The sequence below is a fragment of the Zosterops lateralis genome (genome assembly GCF_965231275.1).
Source record: "Zosterops lateralis genome assembly, chromosome: 13".
Taxonomy (NCBI): domain Eukaryota; kingdom Metazoa; phylum Chordata; class Aves; order Passeriformes; family Zosteropidae; genus Zosterops; species Zosterops lateralis.
The window spans coordinates 2,989,786-3,013,413 of NC_139773.1; the positions used below are offsets into that span (position 1 = coordinate 2,989,786).

The window sequence follows — 23,628 nt, forward strand, 5'->3', positions numbered from 1 at the left end:
ACCACGGGTTAAGGGTAAAGACTTTATAAATCCTGCTCTACTCTCGGGTCCGGATCAGTGATCATCTATTTATTAATGTAGAAAGGTGGCAATGGCAGGAGTTGTGACCTTGCCCTGTCGCAGAGCAAAGATGATTTTCTCCTCCCCAGGTATCTCACAGGTTTCTGGAGGGATGTTGGATGAGGGGCTGTAGCTGGTGGTGCAGCTGCTGCCTCATTGCTCTGGGCAGCACAAGGCTGGGGTCCCTCACCATCCCTCCCTCAGGCTGGTGGCTTCAGGTGACACAGCTCTGTTGCTCTTGGACTCACTGGGTGCTGTCAGAGCATCACCTCAGCAGTGATTCTCTGTCCCCCAGCCCAGCTCCATCTCTGTGCCCTCATCAAGTGGCCTTCTGTGCAGAGCAGATAAGCCCAGAGCTGCCCTGAAAATCAGAGAACACACAGGTGCTTCTGGGAGAGGAAAGCAGCATTTTGGCATTTCACCTTGCCTTGTTGGGGTTTTTTTAGGGCATTGCACTAAATAGTTGCTGTGGATGGAGATTTAGTTTTGAGGTCACCAGTACCATACCACCCATGATCTGAGTTTCCTCCAACTTTCCAGGTCTTTGGCAGTTTAAGGGCCAGAAGTACAAGTTTTTATTTCTTTACGTATCTCATTCTCCAAACTTTGTCATCTTTGTCCTCACCAATCTTCCCCCTTCCCTGCTGAGGCTCGTCTGGTACTCTCCACCTCACCCACCTTTCCGTGTTTCAGCTGATGCTTTACAAAGGTTGAGAATTCATCCTGTAGCTTTTCATCCCACAGGTCTTGCTATTAAAGTTCTTTTCTACCTCTTTTTCCAGCTTTTGATTACCCACCAAACCTCAGTTTCAAGGGCATGCTTTTATTGTTAAAAAAAAATCGATAAATAACCAAGGTTGAGGCTGAAAAAATTACAGAATTTGGAGTACAATCAACTGGCAGGAGCTCAGGTGTTCAGTGAAGTCCATTTTCTGGTGGAGTCCCTGGTGAGCTTGATGTCCCAGCCAGCAAATCTCAGCCTGCTCAGACTGAAAAATTGAATTTTCATCAGAATAACACATTCTATGGAATGTTTGCTCAGCCATCCAAAGTTCCATAAATATTTAGAGAGATCTATAGAGTTTACTGGTCCTGTGCAATAGGTGGAGAAATCCAGTAGTCTGGACTAAATCATGGTGTGTTTGGTTGAAGGTGTGATTTGATGGTCTTGGAGGTCACTACCTCCAGCCACCTCTGAATTTCACCTGATGATTCTGAGGAGTAACAACCATGAGGGAACATGACACTCTAAAATGAGTTTAGGTATCTTACTTAAATATTACATTTAGAAATTAATGTGGGTGTGAACTAACTTAAAAAAAAAATCAATCTAAAATATTTAAAATTAAAATAAATTATGAAAAAGAGTCTCTGTCCTACTGCTTGGAACAATCTTCCTTTCCTTCCAGCCAGGGTTTTTTTCTGTATCTCATAACTGGTTAGGCGTTAACGCCTCTTTATTGCCTCTGAAGACAAAAGCCAACCATCAGAAGTCAACCATGGAGGCCTGGGAGGCTCAGTTCAAATTTCTGTTTTCCTTGGAGATGGAAATGTTGCTGTCAGCTGTGGGACACATGACCCGTGGAGAAGGAACAAGCTGCACAAGTTATTGATTTATTATTTGGCAGAATGCCATTAAATGCAACTCACATTTGGGGGAAGAGGACGATGCTTAGAGCCCATAAATTATACTAATAAAAATCAGGATGCCAAGAGCTGTTAAAATGGTATCTGCAGGGTAGGAAGATTTCGAAGCACATTAGTGAAATGAAGGACAGCTCTGATCAGAGCTGTGCCAGGGTGGGTTCTGGCTGGACATCAGGAGGAATTTCTTCATGGAAACGGTGGTCAGGCACTGGAACTGCCCAGGACGTGGTGGAGCCCCCATCCTTGGAGATGTCCAAGGAACACCTGGACATGGCACTCAGTGCTCTGGGCTGGTGATGAGGTGGGGATCAGGCACATGTTGGACTCGATGGTGTGTGAGGTCTTTTCCAAAGTCACTGATTCTGGCATCCATTGCCAGTCCCCCAGAGCTTTACCTTGTGTTTTTCCAGCATCCTTCAGTCAATGGATGTTGCATGGCTGGGACTGGGGCTGGGGGGTTTCATTTGCCACCCACTTGTTTCTGAGTTTCTCCAGATGATGAGCAGTAAATATATAAATATAATATATAATGTATAACATGTAATAGGATATCTCCTAATCTGTTATTTATATTTGCTCTGATATCATAGAGTAGATTGAGTTGGAAAGGACCTGAAAGATCATCCAGTTCCAACTCTTCTCATATGTAATTTCCTAATATTTAATCCCGGTGTGGAGAAGTGCTGCATCTGGCAAGCCCATCCCTCATCCCATGCTCCTTGCTGTAACTCTCCAAGTCACAGCTGCTTGCTCCCAGTGCCCTTATCCCTCTCTCAAGTCACCATTATCCCTTGAGCTTTTTTCCTCTCCTCTGAGCTAGTTCCTTCCTTTTTTCAGGTAAATGATGTTTTCTGCTGATTGTGGTATATGATTGTGGATATTTCAGATTTTTTGGCTAAATAAATGCACAGACTGTGCCAGGGATTAAAAAAAAAAATATTGGTGGTACAAAAAGGGTTTGGAATGCCAGGACAAGGGGAAATGGTTTCCCACAAGGGCAGTGGCTTCCCACTGCCAGAGGGCAGGGTGAGATATTGGGAAGAAACTCTTCCCTGTGAGGGTGGTGAAGCACTAGCAGAGGCTGCCCAGAGCAGCTGTGGCTGCCTCATCCCTGGAGGTCTTCAAGGCCAGGTCAGACAGGGCTTGGAGCAACCTTGGCTAGTGGAAGGTGTCCACAAGATCTTGGAAACAGAACATCTTGAAAGTCTCTTCCAACCCAACCATTCTGTGTTTCTGTTGGTGGATTTTCATAGGACAGAGTCGTGCAATGTGACCTCTCAAGCAGGATGATGAGCAAGAAATCTTTAAAAGCCTCTAAAATACTTCAGTCGACCTAAAAATTGTCTTACTGTGGCAGGACTGGAATCAGGAGTGTGTTAATTGACACAAACGTGGAGTGGGACTGGAAGGGGGAGGAGATGTTCAGCCTCAAAGACCAGTCTGGTGTTCACCATGACCACTGTGGAGGTTCCTTCATATCTCCTAACTCTCATCTGTCTTTCGAGGTGCTGGCAGATAAAGATACAGATATTTCTTTTCCTCTTTAATTTTGATCACAAGAAATGAAATGAATTGATCCACCAGCAAATCACACAGCAATGTTAAGCCCCTACTTCTCCTGGCTCTGTAAGGGCAGCTTGGGAAGAAGATGCTTTTGCAGAGGGAGCCCATGGAATCATGGCAATGTGTGTGCTGCCAGCTGAATCATGCAAACCCAATTCTGCCCATTTTGAGAGCAAAATATAATTAATGTTTGAAACCCTGTTGCCACTGAAGTTCAGGGAGCTGATTTGAGCTCAGAGATGGATGGTGTGGAGCTGGCATATGATTTTCTGGGCTGAACTTGCTGGTTTAAAACACTTTCATAAGGGAGAGTCCAAATTCCAATAAATTCAAATCTGCCTACGTACAGCAGGGGGGACATTATCTGTGGGTGAAGCATCAGCCTCAGAATAAAACCAAATTCGTGTGGCATTTGCTGAGGAGCTGCTGAAATAATGACCTGGAAGGAGACCGTCTCAAGGAGGACCTTGGCTTCAAGGGAAGGCTCATCAGGTCCCCTGCACTGCCTCATGTTATTGTGGGCAGAGGGGGCCTTAAAAACCTGTTTATAGATCATGTATTCGTAGAGAATGTGGTTAAGTATTTACATTTGTCGTGTCTGTGAGCACATGGTTAAAAAATATGTGTTATATATTTATAGTTATGTCTGTGTCTATAAATTCCTTTACTACTGAAACTGAGAACAAACATAAAAATCCTCATTCCTAAATGAAACCATCAGCCTCAGCATCTTTTCCTGGAGGGATGTTGGGAACTCGAGGCATCCACCCTGTCTGCAGTAGACTAAGGACCAGACATTGGTCTCACTCATTTAGGAACTTTCCACATCCCATAGATTTATGATATCAAATTCATTTTAATCATCAGTTTATGCCGGGATGATTCTGCTGGGCTGGGCTCACAGTGCCCATTTGCTGAACAAGCAATTAAACCTCCATGGGATGTGTTCATGCCTGGATGGATGAATCCTTAGGGGAGAAATTCTCCCACACCTTGTTGCTATTTCCAGCTCTGGACAAATATTCCCAAGCGCCCCAGGATGGATTTTAGGATGCAAATGTGTCCATATGTAGCCAGAAAAGAGCTTTTTTGAGGTTTAACTCCTTTAATTTTTCATATAACAACGACCCCTTTTAACATACAAAAATAATTGGGGATTATTTTAAACTGAGGAGTTCAGCTAGGAATGGTGAGAGATGTGGAAGGGGAGTTAATTCCTAGTTTCTCGCTTTGCAAAGAAGCCTGAAGCTGAAGCAGATGGTGTTCAAGGCAAGAAGAGAGGAATTTCACACCCTTCTGTTTAGTCGGGAATTTTTATGCCAAATATATACATTTAGACATCCAAAAGTAGCTGCCTGTTGATCGTGTGGCTCTGGATTACACGAGTTTTTATGACAGGAGCGCGATGGGAAATGTTCCCACATGGAGTTACGCTGGGAAAAGGGATTTTTCAGTTGATTTCTCACTTTAATCTGGGAATTTTCATTGTGTAAACAAGGTTTTCCTATGCCTTACTAGGGAAAGGCTGGAGTAGATAAACTCCTGGATCCAGCGCTGCCTGGGAGGAGGTGGATGAGTTGGTGGAGGTTTCTGCTGCTCTTGGGGTTTGTGAATCTTATTTTTGAGGCTGTTTCTCAATTCTCACCGTGACTAATGGCAATATCCCTGTGGGATAAGACATCTGCCCCCAGGGCACTGAAACACTGAGGGATTTTCAGGGCTTTTGGCTTGCAGGATGTGTGGATGGATGCCCAAAGCCCTCCAGACCTCTTTAAATCATGGGAAAATTTGTATCTTTGATATCCCATGATAGGGCAACAAATTTCACATATCATGGTAAAACCTTTATCCTTAAGTGGGACTTTCACCACCTTTTGATTTGAATTTCCTAAACCCTGAGTTTCATGCTTTTAGACAGATGGGGAATTTATTATGCTTTTTAATTTGTATTTTTATCACAACTCCTGTTTAATTTAATCTCTACATTTCCTCTTCTCTGAAGTTTTTCAAGCCCCTGGTCTCTCCCTCCCCACCTCTGAATTTTACCACATGATTTTGGGGAGCAGCAGCACTCAGGGACTTAGACACTCCAAAGAGAGTTTAGATATCTTATTTAGATATCATATTTATCACAAATATCATATCTACATAAGTGTGAGTTTAAAAATCATGTTTCTCTTTTTCTCCCCTAATTGTGCTTTTTAGCATTTGGGTTTATTTACTGATGACTGTGGCTGGATACAGAGTAATTGATGATCATATGTGGAGGTGTAAAGATATTTTCCAGCGTCTCCAAGAAGAAATCAACAAGATTTTGTTGGGCTTGTGGGTGTTTTCTCCCACTCAGGATAAAGAAATCTTTAATTCCACCCTGGATTAGAGTGTTTTGGCTCAGTTTAGCACTGAAATAAAGTCCTGATAACAGAACTGGTCCACCACTCCTGTAGAGATAACAGGACTTGGTTCTCAGCAACTCCAACTATAAAATTAAAGGATATTTCTGCTCCTAGCAGGAGGGTTTCCATCAGGCCTTGCAGCCCGGTTGGGAAGGTTTTCCTGATGCTCAGCATGTGTGTTTTAATTTTAAATTCATTATTCTGTGCCATGGGCAGTGTTTGTGCTCTGGGTCAGTGTAGGCAGGCAGAGTTTCTCTTAAACAGAGCTTTAACAGCTCCCTCTTCCTAGAGTTCTAGTAATTTTCTTACTTTAAAATGTTGGATATTCTGCCCCATTCTTTTTGGTACCCCAAATTTTACATACTGCTTTGCCTCAGCTAACAGTACATGAGAGTAAAGATTTACTCTCATATTCCATGTGAATTTCAAAGTCTGCATCCCCATTTTATATCTTTTTTTAATTTTGAACATCATAAACTGTGTTTTATTCAGATCCCTTCAGTGACCTCATGCTGGCATTCTGCCAATGTCTCTCTCCATGCTTAGGGCTGCAAAGCTGTTTCTGGATTCCCACTTGGGAAGTGGGAATCTCCTTGTGGAGTCCATAGAGGTCACCTGGAGAACAATCTGTAGCATCTCACCCAATAATTAAATGAAAATATGGAGCTGCTAGACTTTAAGAAAAAAAAAAAAAAAAAAAAAAAAAAAAAAAAAAAAACAACAAAAAAAAAAACACCAATGTCTTTTTTCAGTTCTTTGCTCCATTTCTTTCGCCAGGTCTGGGAGCTCAGTGCTCCTCTCTCCAGTGAGCTTGGATCACTTCACTTTCCAGCAGACCAGGTTTCAGGTATCCAGGGATGGGAGGAGTAAATCCTCACGTTTTTATTGCAAGTAATGATTCCAAAACTGGGGCTCTGTGGACTTCATTGCACTAGAAACTTTTGCAGATGGTGGTAATGTCAACAGTTTGGTTCTTAAAGATGATCTTCCAGGACATTTCAATGTGCCCCTAAACATAACTTAGTTTGAAGTCAAGGTATAAATTTAAGCTGATTTTTAATCAACCTCCAGCTTAAGGGGGTTTTGTTTGAATGGACTGAAAGTGTTTCATGTCGTTTTTGTCTTGTTAAATGAAAACCTCATGTTGTTTGAATGGAATTCCCAATATTCCTGTGCTCCAGGACCCTGCCTCCATCAAAGGATGGAAGAGGCTTTGTTATCATACTCAGAGATGAAGGAATATTTTGGAAGTAGCTTTTAAGGATGTCTCCTGAATTCTACAGGAAGATGGTCATTAGAGGACAAGTATAGGAGTCATATGGAATATTAACAACTGCAATTTAATTAAGTTTAATAGACAGCAGTGATTTTATCCTATAGCTTCTGTCTTTCTGTGGACAGTCTGCAGGGTGTTCTGCAGATCACCAAGTGCCCCAGAAATTACATCAGGCCATCCCAAATCCATAGTTGTATCTCTTGAGCTGAGATCCTGAAGGCAACCAAATGAAAAGCTGGAAAAATGCTAGGAAAAAAGGAATAAGGGGAATTTATTTCCATTTAACCTTTGGAGCAGTTGCTCTGGAACAGTTCCTGCTGCCTGTCTTTAAATGAGAGCAAATCTCTGAATTACTGTGGAAAAGGTTGTTTGTTGAGGACTTGAATCCCTTCTTCTCATTGGGCCAGGTTGTGTTGGGGATGGAAGGGAGGGAAGAACCCCAGAGCCTGGGAGTGAGTGTTTCTGACCCAGCCCAGAGAAAAAAGGAGCAGAGGAGGGAGAATTAGCCAAAATCCTGCAGCTGAAGGAAACGAGACCAGGAGGGACCTGATGACTGACCATCAGGTCTGTGGAACAGCCGAAAATGAGTCCAGAGAAGAGACTTGAACTCTGGTCTTTTTTGGTCATTTACTAGATTATTTTTAAAAACTCCATATCTGGCATTGCTGATCAGTGCTTTTGTACTGATCTCAGCAGCAGTATAGCTTTTTTGTGAGGCCATAGGAGTTCCACAGCACATTTGCTGTGCAGCTGCTGAATGTCCCATGTGGAATTATGTGTATCTAGAGGCATTCTAGAGCAGAAGGATGGTTTCTCAGCTTAGATGTGTGGAGATGTAAAACTCAGCATGATTTATGTGTTTTTTGGGGGGGCAAAAAATGTAAAGTCCTCCCAACATAAGTATTTCAACAGAGAGTCATGATAATAAATAAATAAGTCTGGTAACCCCCACGTGTCACCACTGAAATAATGCTGCTCTTGGCTCATCACACCAAGGTTTTATTGCTCTCTGCATGCTCCTGACCAGTCTTGAGCTGGCAAAGCTGGGCCTAATGGACCCTGCACTCCATTAAGGGGCTATTGGAAGCGGGCAGTTGATGGATGGTGCTGACTCCAGTGACTCTCTGGGAAATCCCTCGGGAGCAGCTCATGCCTGCTCTGAAATACGCAGCCTGTGATTGCTGGATAGAAGCTTTTTCCTGGCCTGCCCTGAAAATACCACGAGTTTTAATCACATCTGTGATTTTTGATTGCCTGCAGTTCAGCAGGGACTTGAGAATGTTGTTGTGAGGTTCTGCTGTGTCCTGGTTGCTTGGCAAGAACTGAAGGTAAAAGATTAAAAAAGAAAAGGAGAAAATAAAATTCATAATGCAGAGCCATTTCTTATTTTCAGGATTTTTTCCCCATTGGGATGTTGTATATTTTGAATCCCAAAGCTTTAGGGATGTTAAAAACTCCTTCTAAGGCAGCACATGTCTGTATTTGTCTGTATTGTTGTTGTAAGATTATACAATGTCTCCAATACTGTATTCAAGACCTTCTAAGGGTTGTTTTAGCAAAAATTTCCTTGTGAAAAGTCTCAAAGCTCTTCAGGCTTTATTTCTAAGAATATCTGAGGAGTTCATGTTAATTTTGGATGAGGAGAGACATACTTTTTTTAAAGTTGTTTGCTCATATTAAAAATAAAGGCAGAGGCAACAATAATAATGAATCTGATTATTATTAGAAAGATGCATCCTATTAGGATTTTGAAACTTGTTTCCTTTTTATCTTCAATTCTGCATTCAAAATGTCCTGTGATAGAGAGGTAAAAAGGCAGCTGGATCAGTAGGACTTTGTCCAACACATGGAGTAAGGTGCATGGTTCAGTATCTCTGTTTAGACACTGAGTCACAAATCCTCAGACATATGATAAAAATTATGATTTTTAAACTCTACTTTCATTTACATGCCCTAAAATAATGTCTTCATCAGACTTCTTCAAGTTATCCAGTTGCAAGTGTATCTCGGAGGAGAGACATAAAACCTTTATAGGAGAGCAAGGGTTAAAACTATTTTGGTGGAAAATGAATAGCTTTTTTTGCCTCAGCTTAAGTCTGGGGGCAGATCTTCACTTTGACTGTAGAGGGTGGTAGTTCTGCTGGCCCTGGAGCAGTGGCTTTGTATATCTAGAGGTCTCTTCTTTAGCCCATACAGCACCAGCCATTAATAGTGGGAGATACGGGAGCAGGAAAGGGAGGTTTGCTGCTTTTTCTGTGTAGTTAATATGTTGTACCACAATTTCCTTTCAGCAACTGAGTACTGAATATTAATTGATGCAAATTGTGTGACACTTTGATGGGTGGGATGCTCCACACACCCCAGCCATATGTACTGGGAACCCCAAAACCCCCCAGATCTCAAAGTGTGGGGAAAGCAGGAGAATCTGCCCTTCTGCCCCACTCAGGTGAGACCTCCACCTGCAGAGCTGCCTCCAGCCATGGGATCCAATGTTAGAAAGATGTGGATCTCCTGGAGCCAGTCCAGAGGAGGCCATGGAGATGCTCTGTGGGCTGGAGCCCCTCTGCTCTGGAGCCAGGCTGGGAGAGCTGGGGGTGCTCACCTGTAGGAGAAAAGGCTCCAGGGAGAGCTCAGAGCCCCTGGCAGGGCCTGAAGGGGCTCCAGGAGAGCTGGAGAAAGACTGGGGACAAGGGATGGAGGGACAGGACAAGGGACAGTGGCTTCCCACTGCCAGAGGGCAGAGTTAGATGAGGTATTGGGAAGAAATTGATCCCTGTGAGGGTGGGCAGGCCCTGGCACAGGGTGCCCAGAACAACTGTGGCTGCCTCTGAATCCCTGGAAGTGTTCCAGGACAGGTTGGACAGGGCTTAGAGCAGCCTGGTCTAGTGAAAGTTGTTGCTGCCCACGGCAAGGGCTGGAACAAGAGGAGCTTTAAGGTCTCTTCCAGCCTAAATTTTGCTGTGATTTAGAATCAGTCCAGGAGTAGGAAAGAGGCAGTCCACACATGCTGGATGTCCTTGGCAGGCTTGGACTCCCACACAGCCTCCCCCTGTCCGAACAAACGTCTGGTGCATCTGAAATTGGGAAATGCTCTGTGGTTTGCTTTGTTTCAGGTTATTCCAGAGGTTCTTTATCCTTTTCTTTGGAATCACAGAAAGCATTGATGAAGTATTTTCAGGAGAGATGTCTGTTTTCATAAATGGTGTACCAGTTTCCATAAAACTTTTTGGATTTTATCTTTTATTTTTGCTTGCACCAAATCATATTATGTCATCTGTGGGTTTTTTGTCTTTTTTTTTAGGAGGAATATAGAGCAGAAGGAATTAGCTGGCACAACATCGACTACATAGACAACTCCAGCTGCATCAACCTGATCAGCAAGAAGCCAACGGGGCTGCTCCATCTGCTGGATGAGGAAAGCAAGTGAGTAGGAAAATGCTGGCTTTGGAAATGATACTTGTTTTTTTCAGTTAAAATGTGTTTACCCTTCAGTTTTCTGAAAAAAGACGACTTCCCAGAAAGGTGCTAATGGCTCGCTGGGTTGATTGGTGTTTATAGTGTTGTTTTTGAGGTGGCAACACACAGAGTGGAGAATCAGCCAGCTGAGCAAAAAGCCTTAAAAAATAATAATTAAAATTCCTTTCCAGAATTTCTTCCATTAAAGGGAAGGGAAAAGATTTCCTTTCCTTCTCTCTTCATTTCTTTCCCTGTCTCTTGGGGTTTGACAGTGTGAAGGTGCTGAACCCAAGTGCATGAGTTAAAGCAGGATGTGCAGGTGCTCTTATTGAGATATAAGGATTTGTCAATTTACTGGTAAAAATTGAACCAGAGTGAAGTGGGGGCACTTGTTCATAGGGGCTACATTTCCACAGAGCTTCATGGGCATCAGGGCCTTAGCTCAGATTTGCATCCTTGGTCACATCTGTCTGTTTTGGGAGAAGTTCTGGGTGAACATGGGGCTCCTGGGGCTGCCTTGGTGTGGAAACTTTGGAGCAGAACAGTTCTCCCACTGGATGCTCATGTCAGTTTCCTCTATGTGAAAGGCAGGGAAGGGCCAGGTGGTTTTGCTGAGGTCACCTCAGATCCACGTGGCCAAGGGCATGAGGTCTTCTCCTACCATTTGCCTTGCAGGTTTCTCCCCTACTTCTTGTCTCATTGACAAAAGACTAGCAATGATGCTCTCTCAGTGATACACTGGGATAGAACAACTTAAATTGGGTAAAGTTGTGAAATACATCCCCATGCTGCAGATTTCCATGAAGTTTGAGGATGGAGGGTTTGCTTTCTCTTACCAAGAGGCTCTGCTGAAGCAGACACAGAAGTGGAAGCTCAGAATGTCTCTGTTTTCCCTTTTGTGGCCAAGAAAGAAGTGGAAAAGTTTCCCCGTTGCGTTTACAGCTTCTTCCTTTCAATTCTCTCCACTCAGTTTTCCTCAAGCCACAAACCAGACACTGCTGGACAAATTCAAGCGTCAACACGAAGGGAACTCCTACATTGAATTCCCAGCAGTGATGGAGCCAGCTTTCATCATCAAACACTACGCGGGCAAAGTGAAGTACGGAGTCAAGGTCTGTCACCCAGCTGGTCCCCAGCAGTTGCTTTCAGCAGTTGCTTTCATCTGAATCTGGGATTGGGGAGGAAAACCTCAGAGGCTCCACAGAGAGGTTTTGGAGAGGACTTGGCCCAAGAAGATGGGAGGGTCAGGAGAAAAGTGTTTGGGGAAATGAAAAGGTGATAGGGACAGGGACTTCCTGTTCTTCTCCATGTAGGCATTTCAGGAAGAATTTAGGGATATGCAGTGTGTTCAGTGCTACACCCCAATGACAAGCTGAAATTGGGTGTCTGGTGGCCTTTCTAGGCTTGTTTTGTTTAGAAAATCCTGTGTTTTCCTCATCATTAGCCATTTTAATACAGTTTATATGTGCTTATGTCTCAGCATCCCACTGCCACAGGTACTTCCTGGAATCCCACACGTATGATTCCAAAGTTGACCCTATTTCTATTCATGCCAGTGATTAGCAGAAGGAATTCTGGTGGCCAAATGAGCCTGTGTGAGAAACAGCCTCAGGATTTGCAGCTGCAAGTCTCTCACCATGTTTCTGATGCAATAAATGCATGTGATAAGCATCAGAGATGACATTCATAAAGAGGCATCTGATATGAGAGCAGGAGAGAAAAAAGAAACAGGATTCAATAGTTGTGCTGACCCAGAGATAGCCTGGAAGATCCTACCTGGAGTATTGTGTAAATATTGTTTATTTTCCTCTTTTCTCCTCCTCTTTCCATAGGATTTCCGAGAGAAGAACACGGATCACATGCGGCCGGACATCGTGGCGCTCCTGCGGAGCAGCAAGAACGCCTTTATCTGCGGGATGATCGGGATCGATCCCGTGGCTGTTTTCCGCTGGGCTGTCCTCAGGGCCTTCTTCAGGGCCATGGTCGCCTTCAGGGAGGCTGGAAAACGATACGTGGAGAAGAAAACTGGTACGTGTGCCCATCACCCGGGCTGGAGCCTGTTGGCCAGCAACAATCTGGGTCTGATGTTTTATTACCCTGTTTTAAGGAACCCGACTTATTAGGAGTCTGTTAAAAAACTCGTTGAAATAACAGGTAGATTTTTTGCAGAAGTCACATTTAAAGGTACATTTGGATTTTAACATGTCGTAATGAAATATTTTCATTTTACTGCTGCTTTAATTTTTCCTTTTTGTAGGATGCATGGATAGAAAAACCCAAGCCATTCAAACAGAGACATACAAATTATCCAGCAAAAAAGGCAGATTATTTTTGTAATAATTCTTGAACTGTTAGTTACATCTGGAAACAAAAAAAGGCAATAAAACTTCCTATCATTTTACAAGCTGTTCACCCTTTCAGCTGCAGGAGAGCATGTCTCTTGTCTAGCAAAATTCATGGCTTTGCAGTCATCCAGAACCACGGATCACAGGGGCATTAAATTAAAGGAAAGTGATGGTGCATCATCATGCTGTGGCAGGCAAGACCTGGCTGTGCTTTTAGACCATTTCTCTGCATAAAGCAATTTCAGAAAGACGGGTACCAGCTATTACTATTCATTTCTGGGCACAAGAGGGCTTGAAATCCATGATGGAATCAGAGCCTCAGCAGGGAAAATGTCAGCTGGGTTAAAATTAAACGCAGAGCTGCATCATGAATTACTTTGTAATCAGTGAGGTTTGCATCCTGGAGAGTGAGGGAGCCTGGGTCAAGGAGCATAGAGATGCAAGCTCTTCAAGCAGAAAGAATCATTTTCTTGGGAGCAAATCCCAAGAAGAGCAGGAGGCAAAGTCAACTTTCAGCTCTTGAGGTTCTTCCTCTGACACCTCTCGGATGTGGCGTAAGAGAAGAGCTGATTCTCATGAGCCTGGGTCTGTCTGGCACCTCAAGGCAGCACTTTTGGATAGAATAACCAAAGAGGGAGATGGCAAAGATGTTTGGCATTGGGAGAAAAGCCACTCCAAAGAGGTGGCTTCAAAAATCCATCTTTGCATTTTCATCTTGCATAAACCCCAGGCTGAACTCAAATGATGTAACCCAGAAGATCAGAAAAAATCACCCAATCTCGGGAAGGAAGAGCTGATTTCAAGCCCTGCTTCACTTTCTGTGTCTCTGACAGCTGGTCCTGTGCACTGCTGTGCTTGTCTCCTCACTCCTGCTTTTCAGTTTGAAGTTTGTAGCAGTAACTTGCTTATATCTCTTTATATATATATATATATATATATATATGTGTGTGTGTATATATATATCTCAATATATAGCTATGATTTTATAGATATATATATAAACTGGATGAGTCAAGGAGGTCTTGAGACAATTCTGAGACTCAATTCTTGCATTGCCTTATCTTTCTATACCAAAAATTACTAATACATGGTGATGGCTGAATTTCTAAACCTTTTCATGGTGCTGCTCCATTATCTGTCTATGTCCTTTAGCCAAATGGTTTTGTGCTTTGTACCCTCTGGGTTTTGAGTCAAAATAAAAACAAACCCCTCAGAAAGCCGAATAAGGTTTGTCTTAAATTTACCAACAATCCTCAGATCATTTATACCCTGAACTTTTATCCAATTGGGAAAAAATCATGAGAAAGTCTTCATTTTACAGGCAATACTACTGGGAGGAGATTACCTAAATCTAAATTCCATACATTCCTTATCTGTGGGAAAAACTTAGCCTACAAACAGTGGCAGAGCTAGGATCTGGGATCTCTCTTTGGAGAGCTATCCACCATGTCCAAACATGACCATCCAGGTTGGAGCAACCTGTAGTGGAAGGTCTCCCTGTCCGTGGCAGGGGTGGGACTGGGTAATTTTTAAGGTCCCTTCCAACTCAAAACCATTCTGGGATTCTGACTTTGCCTAGGTCACACTTAGCAAGGTGAGATCACCACCAGTTGGTTGGTGTGACCTTACAACCCATCCCCCGTTTCACTGTCGTCCTCCAAAATCCTGTCACCAAAGCAGGTGGCTGTGGAAGAGGTGGACATGGGCAGGAGGCTCAGCCAGTGTCAGGACAGCGCAGTGGGCTGGTGTAGCATGATGCATCCACTGCCAGATGCTGGAATTCCCTCCTCTCCAAAATAATGCAGAAACGCCCCAAATCAATGCTTTGCCTTGATGGCAGAAAACGTTTGTGAGTTATCAAAGTATCACTAAAATTCTCCCATCTTGATAGAAGCAGAGGACCAAAGGCAGCACATATTTGAGGTTGATTTTGTTTTTTATCAAACCTTGATGGCTTTAATTAGCCTGATTTGAGCATCTGCCTGCCCACAGATGTGGAGACAAAATGATGGTAGAGTAAGAAAAGCTTCTCTCACACAGTCATCCACATGCACACACTTAATATTTGTACAGAAATCTTTTCAAGATGTGCTTCCCGTCCTTGTTTTCTGAGGTCCTTTCCCCGTCTGTCAGGCAGGTGAAGTGAGGGAGCAGAGAAATATCCAAAAGGTGCTTCTTTTAATTAAAAGCTCTTTGCTCTCTTTGTCTGAACACCAACTGGCTCTCTCATGCTTTTGCGCTTGCAAGATCCAACAGGGATTTTCCAGAAAAATCCCTTGCTTATGTCTAAGCAGCCTTGCGAAATTTTGCTCTGCTTCCTTTCCACATCGTCCTTTTGGCTGTCTCCTCCATGCCAAGCAGATGCTTCTGGAAGGATAATAAACAATTTTTCTTGCTGGCTTTGGGGGCTCTTCTTTTTTTGTGCTCCTGAAACCCTCCTAGTGCAGCTTTTGGTGATTGTGTGATTGTCCTCGTTAACTTGAAGGTGAAGAGCAGCAAAGTGGTGTCACTGTGAATTTTCTTTTGTGCCTTTGTGTTCTGCCCAAGAGATGCTTCTTACTGCCAATGCTCCTTGAATGAAAGATGCCAGGATCGGGCGAGCTGCACTTAGCTGAAGTGTTGAACTCTTCAATACTTTGATTTTTAATTCTTTTTATTACTAAGTTTATTAATAAGGATTGAAATGGTCCAATAGAACTGTGTGTTAAAACTGGATTTATTTGTGAACTTTCACTAAAGGAACACTGTCAAGCTTTTTAGGAAAGAAAATTGGCTGACTGATTTTTTTTTTGCTGTCATCAATACACATTTATTATGCAAAATCCTCTAATTCTTAGCAAAAACTTTGAATGGAAATGGTGGTAAATGGAAAAAATGGTGCTGTTCATACAAACTAGACTGCAGAGACTTGGTTTTGCTGGACTAAATCCTTTCTCTATGCAAGTTTTGTGGTCTTGAGGCTATCCCTGTCCTTGATGGGCTCTGCAGTTGGATTTGGCCAACAAGGGCTGCTCCTTGGGTAATTCTTGCTTAAAAATAATCCCACCAGTTTCTGCAGATTTATTGCTGAAGCTGATCACAAAAAAAACCCCATTGCTCTCAAAATAATCAATAAAAAAAGTCTGAAAAGTCTGCATTTGCCAAATAAAAGTGACAGCAACCAGAAGCTTGGTGTTTGAAGTCTCACTGGTGTTAAGGTGAGGAGGACACCCCTTGCCAGTGTTCCTGTGGAAAACTCAGATCAGTTCCTTCTGATGGTTTGATGTGTTGATATGAAATGCTCCCATAGATGCTGGCACAAAGTGACTCCACGGTGACCTCCCCACGCCTCACTGGGAGTGTGGCACATTCTGGACTTGGCCAGCAGTGACAGAGAGGCACTGTGTGTTGGCACATTGTCACTGGTGTTACCTCTCCTCCACACTGTTGCTCACAGCTGGGCCATCAAAAGTCCTCTTGGCCACACGTTGATTTTTTTTCCAACTCAAACCTATCCTGCCAAACTCCAGACTCTGTGTTTTCTGCCCTCAGGAAATATGAAAATGGTGCTTAATGTGCATAATTTATATTTTTCATTTTAATTGCCAAAATCTGAGCAAAATGTAGCACTGGAATGCAGGATGAGAATTCTAGGTGATTGTACCATGGAGCATCTGCACAGGGATTTGTGGGTAACACCGGGCAGAGGCATGGCAAGGATTTAAAAAATAAGTTACTAAAAGTAAAGATTTATGTAATAATCCTCTTTTTGCCCAAATAATCTTGGAGTGATTATTAAGTGTTTATGCTCTGTCTAATGAGGATTATAATTGGGCCTGGGACGTGGTCCAGCCCCATTGCTGCCATGCCACAGCGCTGTGTGGAGGAAACCACAGTTAAATTGTGTCAAGCAGAAAAACATGTGACCCTTCAGCTCCTTAGGGCTTGTTCCTTCCCCTCTCTGATTTCTGCTTATAAAATCTCTCTCTTCTCTCAATTTTTTTTTTGTTTGTTTTTATTTTGCTTCCAAAGGGCATGATGATGCAGTGCCATGTGCGGTTTTGAAAAGTGTGGATAGTTTTAGCTTTCTCCACCACCCAGTTCATCAGAGGAGCTTAGAGATCCTGCAGAGGTGCAAGGAGGAGAAGTACAGTAAGGCTCCACCACCCGCCCTCCCCTCTGATACCACACTCACACGTCCAGAAATGGAAACCAGGTGCATTCCATGTAGACAGGATAAAAATCAGTGCCTGAGGAGCCCTCCATGATCAAACCAGCTGCCTTAGAGAAGTTTTGAGCCTACTGGGAAATGATTAGGCAGAGCTGGAAGAGTCAAATTAAAAGCAAACCCATACCTCTTGAGATCTCGCAAAAATCATTTTGTTGGCAATTTCCCTGTTTACTCACTGACATTAACAAAGAATATTCCTGATACAGGGCTGGTACAGCTGGAATTCAACTTAATTTGGATTTCATTGGACTTCAGAAATATCTTTAGCTTGTGAAAATATTGTCTCCCAGGGCTTTGCTTAAAACCAGAGGCATTATCAATGTTATTTTATGGAACGATGCACTTGGTCTCCATTTCTTCATCTTCACTCCTCTGTCATGTAATAAACTCATCCTGCATGACAACATGGACATTCTTGCCTGCACTACTCTATTTTTATATTTAAATAGATATTTGGTACTCTCATGTTTAGATATATTATTTTCCTACCATTATTCTCTTCCTTCATGTTGCGTGTTAAAGCTGACAGAAATAGAGCTGCTCTGCATGGGCAAAACCTCAGCCCTTGCTTAGAACTTTATGAAACTTAGGTGTAAGTGGAAATGACCTTTTTTCCTGTAGAGCTGAGCTTGGTAAGTACAGTAGGTGCATGTTAAATCTTCATAAATATGGTTTTCTTGTTAGAAACCTTCCGTCAGATGTCTGTGCTTCCTGCAGCATGTGGAGTTGGGGGAGCAGTGGTGGTTTAGGTCTTAATTTAGGCTTTTATTCTTAATTTAACGACATTATTTTCCTCTACAAGTTCCCAACACTGCTCTAAGAAAATATAAAGGAGTGATGCTAAATTTTACTTGATTTATTAAGTGTTGTTGTACCAAATGACTTTACTGATACTACTAAGAAATGGTTGGAAAGGAAAATAGTTAGCGGCAGAGTAATTTTACTTGCAATTAATGAATCAATTTAACTTTCATTTTTAAGTTGGCTTAGCAGTATGGGAGATTTGAGGGGTTCAGTTTGCAGTTTGTTAGGTGGGGAAAAGGAAATTCATACAACTCAGGAGATACTTGGAACTTTAGTGGGAACCAAGAAGTTTAGCTCAAGGTTGAGCTCAACACCTCAAAGCCTCACTAATACAGACTAGTCCACACAATTTGGGATCTCTTTGGATAAATCCAACGAATGGGTCTAAGAAGAACATTGCCACAGTTTGTGAATTGGCATCTGACCAGGCAAACTAGTAATTCTTGTTCTGCATTCAGAGATCCTTCCTATCTTCCCACGGGGTGTGCTCCTGCTTCCCCAGGCTCCCAGCCTTGGCAAGCTGCAGTGGGCTTGGAGCGTGTGTAACATTCCAGTTCAGAATCCATCAGGTTTTGGGCCCCACTGGTGAGCTTGGCCCTGGGGACTCAGCTTTTCCCACAAGTCAGATGAGGTTATACATCCACATCATGCTTGAGACAGAAACCAAGGTCATCTCCTTGTCTTGAACTTTGCAGTTAGTTCTGAACAAAGAGAGAAAACAAATGGGTTTGATAAATTTATTGAGATTCCCTGTAGGTCTCTTGGTATTCAGCTTCTGGAGCCAACTGGTTGCCTTTCCCTTATCATCAGCTGCTTTCCTTATGCTGTGGAGTCCAGCAGTTCTTCCAGAACAAGGCACTGGTTTTAAATAACTTCTGATTCCAGACTGGAGGTTGGCATTCATCCTTAGGGAGTAGATGAGGATTATCCAGAACTCTTCTTAACCTTGGCAAAGGCCTGTTAGGTAAATCAGTCCTTCTTTCCAATACTCCGGCTGAAGGAAAGAGAATATGCTTGAAAAATCAGAATAATTTTCTGGCTGAAGTGTAAACCAGATCAAGCTGTGTCTGAGGTGGATGAAGGGAGTGAGAGGTTATTGGCACTCACACATTGTTCTTTCCTGTTGAGTTTCAGTTCCTCCAATTTAATAGCCCATATTCACCATACACAATTTTCAAGGCCACGTGCGACTCACCAGCTGAAATCTAAGACCTTTTTATCTTCTATTTATAAAAATCCCCCTTATTTCCCAGAAAAGGGGTTACATCAACATGACAGCTTTTTTTGGCTGTATTAAGAGCCAAGTGATGGCACAATGTAGAAAAGTCTTTATATTTGGTGTATCTAAAGAAATTCTCTTTTAACTTGTGCTAATCAACAAGTCACTTAAGGTGCTGAGCTGGCAGAACCATTATGCAGTTTAACTGCAGCTGTTACCTGAAAGCCTGAAATAGAAATTCCCTTTTCCTGAGCAATGCAAGGTGTGGATGCTGGGATAATTTGATACAACCTTGTCTTCATCACTTCAGCTCAACTTGTGGGATTGGAAGTTGTTTTGGACCTTTTCTTTCTTTGGTGGGGAGTGCAGGTAAGGGTAGGAAGACAGATTTTGCTCCAAAAAGGTATTTTAAAAGAATCTTGAAATACCAGTGAAATCCCATTTTTCATGGACTCCTTTAGACAAGAAAAGCCGTCTGGGCCTTAACAGGGAAGTATCCAGGCATATTAAAATATATTAATTTAATCTATATTAAAAATAGATCCAGCTAGACATGAGGTGCTTTCTTAGTCTAAAACTAGCTATACAAAGTACTGGTGCAACATGTTAAGCAGATTCCTGGTTATTCCAATTTTTCCCTTTTTACAATTGGGTTTCTATGCTCTAAATCTGGACACAAATGCCAATCTTGAAAGAGGTACAAGAAGATTCCTAGAACAAGAAATATAACAACAACAACAAAAATAAAAAGGCTTAAATGGCAAAAAGAGGGATTGAAAAGAGTTTTGAGCTTGGATGTTGTTAAACACTCAGATGCATTACCTCCCTTCCTTTCCAGAAACCTCCAGTGCTGGAGAGGCCAGACCTTCTCAGCAGGAGTGATTTGGTTGGTCCTGCCTTGGAGCACAGGCAGGGTTCAAAGATGACCTGGGACAGCACACCCTCAAATTTTTTTTCTGTTGACATTTCCAGAATATCTGGGCACCTTTAGATGCCAAACCTTAATCAGGTGGACCATCAGCCTTTTCAGGGATCTCCTGCCCAATTCAAGATGAACAGATTCTCCCGTTCAGCTTCAAGATGAGCTGTTACATCACTTTTAACAGGGCAAGGAGGGTGGTAAATGTCCCCTTAAAGGGATGTCACCATTGACTTTGGTAGGAATTAATCTTCTCCTCAGGAAATCCAGGCTCAGAACAGCAGGGTGGGCTCAGGTCTCAGCGTATTTGCTTTGTATTCATCTTCTAGAATAAAAAATCTCCAGGATGCCTTTGAGCTCAGCACTTGGGCTGCAGGAAATAGTGGAGTTATAAATATGGGGAGAAGGGGCCATGCCATTGCTTCCTCTTGTCCTGCTACAAATCATAGTGTAGACTTCTTTCTTTTTAGGAAGCTTTTTTTTTCCTTTTTTTTCCCTCCCACTGTAGATGTCTCAGAGTAGACTAAAACATATTTTCCCCATGCTGAGGTGAGAGCTGTGATTTTTCTTGTCTCACAGCAGTGATTTTGAGACAGTTATAAAATTGCACAGCTGTTTTCATGTCAAACTCCACATTATCAGTTCTTTACCTTTCCCTGGTTTGGTGACTTGATGTGTTTTGTTTAAAAAAATTGTCTCCTGTCTTCATAAGTACTTGGTTACAAAACATTTCCACTTCGGGGAAGATAACAGCTGCTACTGTAACCATGTGCTTCATTCAGCTTCCTTGGCTGAATACAAAATAGATACTTTATTTAATATATTGTTTTATTAGATATATTTTATTACAAATAAATTATTCTAGGTAAGGATTGCTCAATGAGCAATCTGGCCTTTACAAAATAGTATATAAAGTGTTTCCTACTTGCTGTGCATGTCCATATATTTGGAGAGAGGGAGAGAAGTGTCTAAGGAATAAATGACCATTTTTCCAAGCATTCTAATTATGTCCAGGTGTTTTGCCTATGCAGCTGAGTTATCCCATGCACAGTGGAAAGCTTGGGAATCTCTTGGACATGGAGGACATGAGTGCTCCCCCTCCATCAGCTCCTTCCCTGGGACTAGCTGGGACAGCATGTCCCTAAAACACCCCGTGGGTGTGTGGGAGGGGAATGAGAGGCTGGAGCAAACAGTGTTACTCACAGGGGTGATGATGACTGTGGCAGGGAGGTGGGACAGGAGAGCGATGGCATCCCTGGCACCTGGCATGTGCCAGGACATGTCTCTGCTGCTCCACGCCAGAGTCAGGGCTCAGCTATGGCTCTGCTAATTGTCTGTTGGGTATGAGCCAGCTGCAAACATCTTCTTCATGTGCTGCTTCAGGTATCACTCGGAAGAGCCCGCGGACACCGCTCTCAGACCTCCAGGGAGTCAACACCATCAACGAGAGGAGCTCACGGTAAGGCTCCTGCTTTTACCTTGGCATGGCCAGGAATCTGAGATGGGAGAGAACTGTTTGTACCTAAAAAATGTATTGACATTTGTCCCATCTCGCCTATCAATCTGATCTTCTCTTTGATCTTTCTCTGCTGTGTGATCAGATCTAAACACCTTTCCTGGCGAAACAGCAGGCAGGGAAAGCAACTTCCCTGTGTCAAAAGCAGCAGTTGGTGATGGTGGGTGTACAAGGGGATAAGAAGCTTTTTAAAATGAATAGTTGTGCTAATATCAAGGAAATAGTAATTTAAGGAGGACAGGTTTGGGTGCAGAACTGCATTCAGCATATGGTGGCTCCAGGCACCCGGGAATGTGGAAAACCTGGAAGGTACGGGGTTTGAGATGATACTTTGCCAAATGCTTGCTTGTTTTAGGAGGGGAAAAAGCGCTTTTTCTTCAAAATTGATTGATTTTTGAAGATTTTACGTACATTTTTATTTTTAATTCCTTCCTTGAAGTTTCTGACCATTTAAGCAACTACTGAATGAGACTCAGGTCTACACTTGAGATACAGATCTGTGCCTCTTCTGCAAAGCCTTCTCCATCCCCATTCCAGAATTAACTTGCTTGTGAAGCCAAAGTCTTCATTTCCATGGCATGTCTGGGCACTGATCCTTTTCCCAGCTACTCTTGTGCTATTCCTCCACACATTCCAGGAGGTCTGATTTTCCTAATAACCCTCCAAAGGCATATGGTGCCTCTCTGCTTCCCTCTCAGCAGGTGTGTGCTGGGGAAGGAAGTGATAGGAGCACCCTCGGCTCCTTCAACCACTGCTTGGAGCTGCAGATATCCAGGTGTGTCTTTATGGCAGCTCTGAGGTTAATGAGAAGCCCAGAACAACTCAGGAGGAGTCTGAGTCTGTCTCCTGAAATGTGTTCATTAAATCAGTCCTTGCATCTCAGTGGCTTCCCTTCCATACAAAATTAAATATTTTTCAAGGATATTATGAAGGCTCATTTTTAATGGCTTTAATGCCAAACAGCCACAACAAAAATTAGATACACATCGTTCTTTTTTTCCCAGGGGAAGAAAAGTGGCTTCTTCTGCCTGGTTTTGTCCACCACATGGGTCTCTGAGTGCCATCAAGAATAGAATGTCCTCCTTCCTCTGAATTCTTCCCCTTTGAGAGAGGCAGAGGCACCCTACTGAAGGAGAACTGAATGTTCTCACATCATTACAAGCACATTTCAGTGGTTAGAAAGGATGGGATTTACTTAAAATGGGGGGATTGAATTCATAAATTGGTGCCACTTCTTGAGTTTGAGCAGAAATCCAGGTGGTACAAGCAATGCCACTCTGTCCTGGGAAGGTGATGCAACCCTGGCTGTCCTCACCTCAATCTTTCCCCCCTCCTTTCCTTTCTCATAATGCTGCAGCTGCTGGGGCTCTGATGGGTTGGGTTGCAATGACAGTTGGTCCTTGGTGACACTCGAAGCAACTCCAGAGGTGACGTTCCCTGTTTCCAGCGCCTCTGATTGTGCAAGTTTCCCTCAAGATAACGTAATGTGAAACTTTGTTCCTTTGGAGATCTTCCCTTGTAGATAAGAGGATTCCTGCAGTTTCTCTATCCAACCATTGGCATGTGAGGAACATCCATGAACTGGGACAGGGCTTTTCTTGACTGCCCAACTCCAGCTTTGGAGGCACTTCAGTGTGGGAGCTGGGGCTGACAACATTTTCATAGCCCAAAATATTTCAATTATCTCAGCTAAGGGACATTGGAAACACCAATGCAGGGAAACTCCTCCTGACCCAGGCAAGGAGGAGGATGTGTTTATTTACTGTGGAGTTCAGTGTGTGGTCAGCTCTGGTTATGTGGCTTAACCCATGCCAGCACAGCAGACAAGTCAGCTTAAACAGCCGGAATTGAGGAACTGTGTTTTCCTTCCTCATCCCCAGCAGCTGTGTCCTACCAGCATCCTCAATCTGAGCCTTTATTTGCAGAAAAAGTGCTTTTGGAGTCATCCTGACTCCTGTGTTCCTCCTTCTGTGGTGCCTCGGTAGCATGGTCCCTGATCTTCACTTCCCTTGGGCACCATCAGTAAGGGGTCCCTAAATGTCACCTTTGCCCCTTCCTTCTGGAAGTACAAACCAAGGTGTCTCATAAGACTTCCAAGGTCCAGCCTGTTCTTTCAGAGCAGGCAGGTGATTTTGATCCCTTTCATTGCAGCCACTTTTGATTTGGACAGTTGTGTCACACTTGATGAATATTGGTATTTTAGGTAAATGTCACTTG

The 23,628-nt window shown here is 43.1% G+C and overlaps 1 protein-coding gene across 6 annotated transcripts in view; it reads left to right on the forward strand.

Annotated features, from left to right (window-relative positions):
- The window catches only part of MYO9A (myosin IXA), a 140,606-nt gene that overhangs the window by 81,424 nt on the left and 35,554 nt on the right, over positions 1–23,628 (forward strand). For all 6 annotated transcript variants that reach the window (XM_083871017.1, XM_083871018.1, XM_083871019.1 and 3 more), the window contains exons 11-15: positions 10,244–10,365; positions 11,369–11,510; positions 12,231–12,426; positions 16,755–16,874; positions 21,279–21,354. In XM_083871017.1, coding sequence (XP_083727143.1) covers positions 10,244–10,365; positions 11,369–11,510; positions 12,231–12,426; positions 16,755–16,874; positions 21,279–21,354 — 656 coding nt within the window. The remainder of the gene's footprint in view (positions 1–10,243; positions 10,366–11,368; positions 11,511–12,230; positions 12,427–16,754; positions 16,875–21,278; positions 21,355–23,628) is intronic.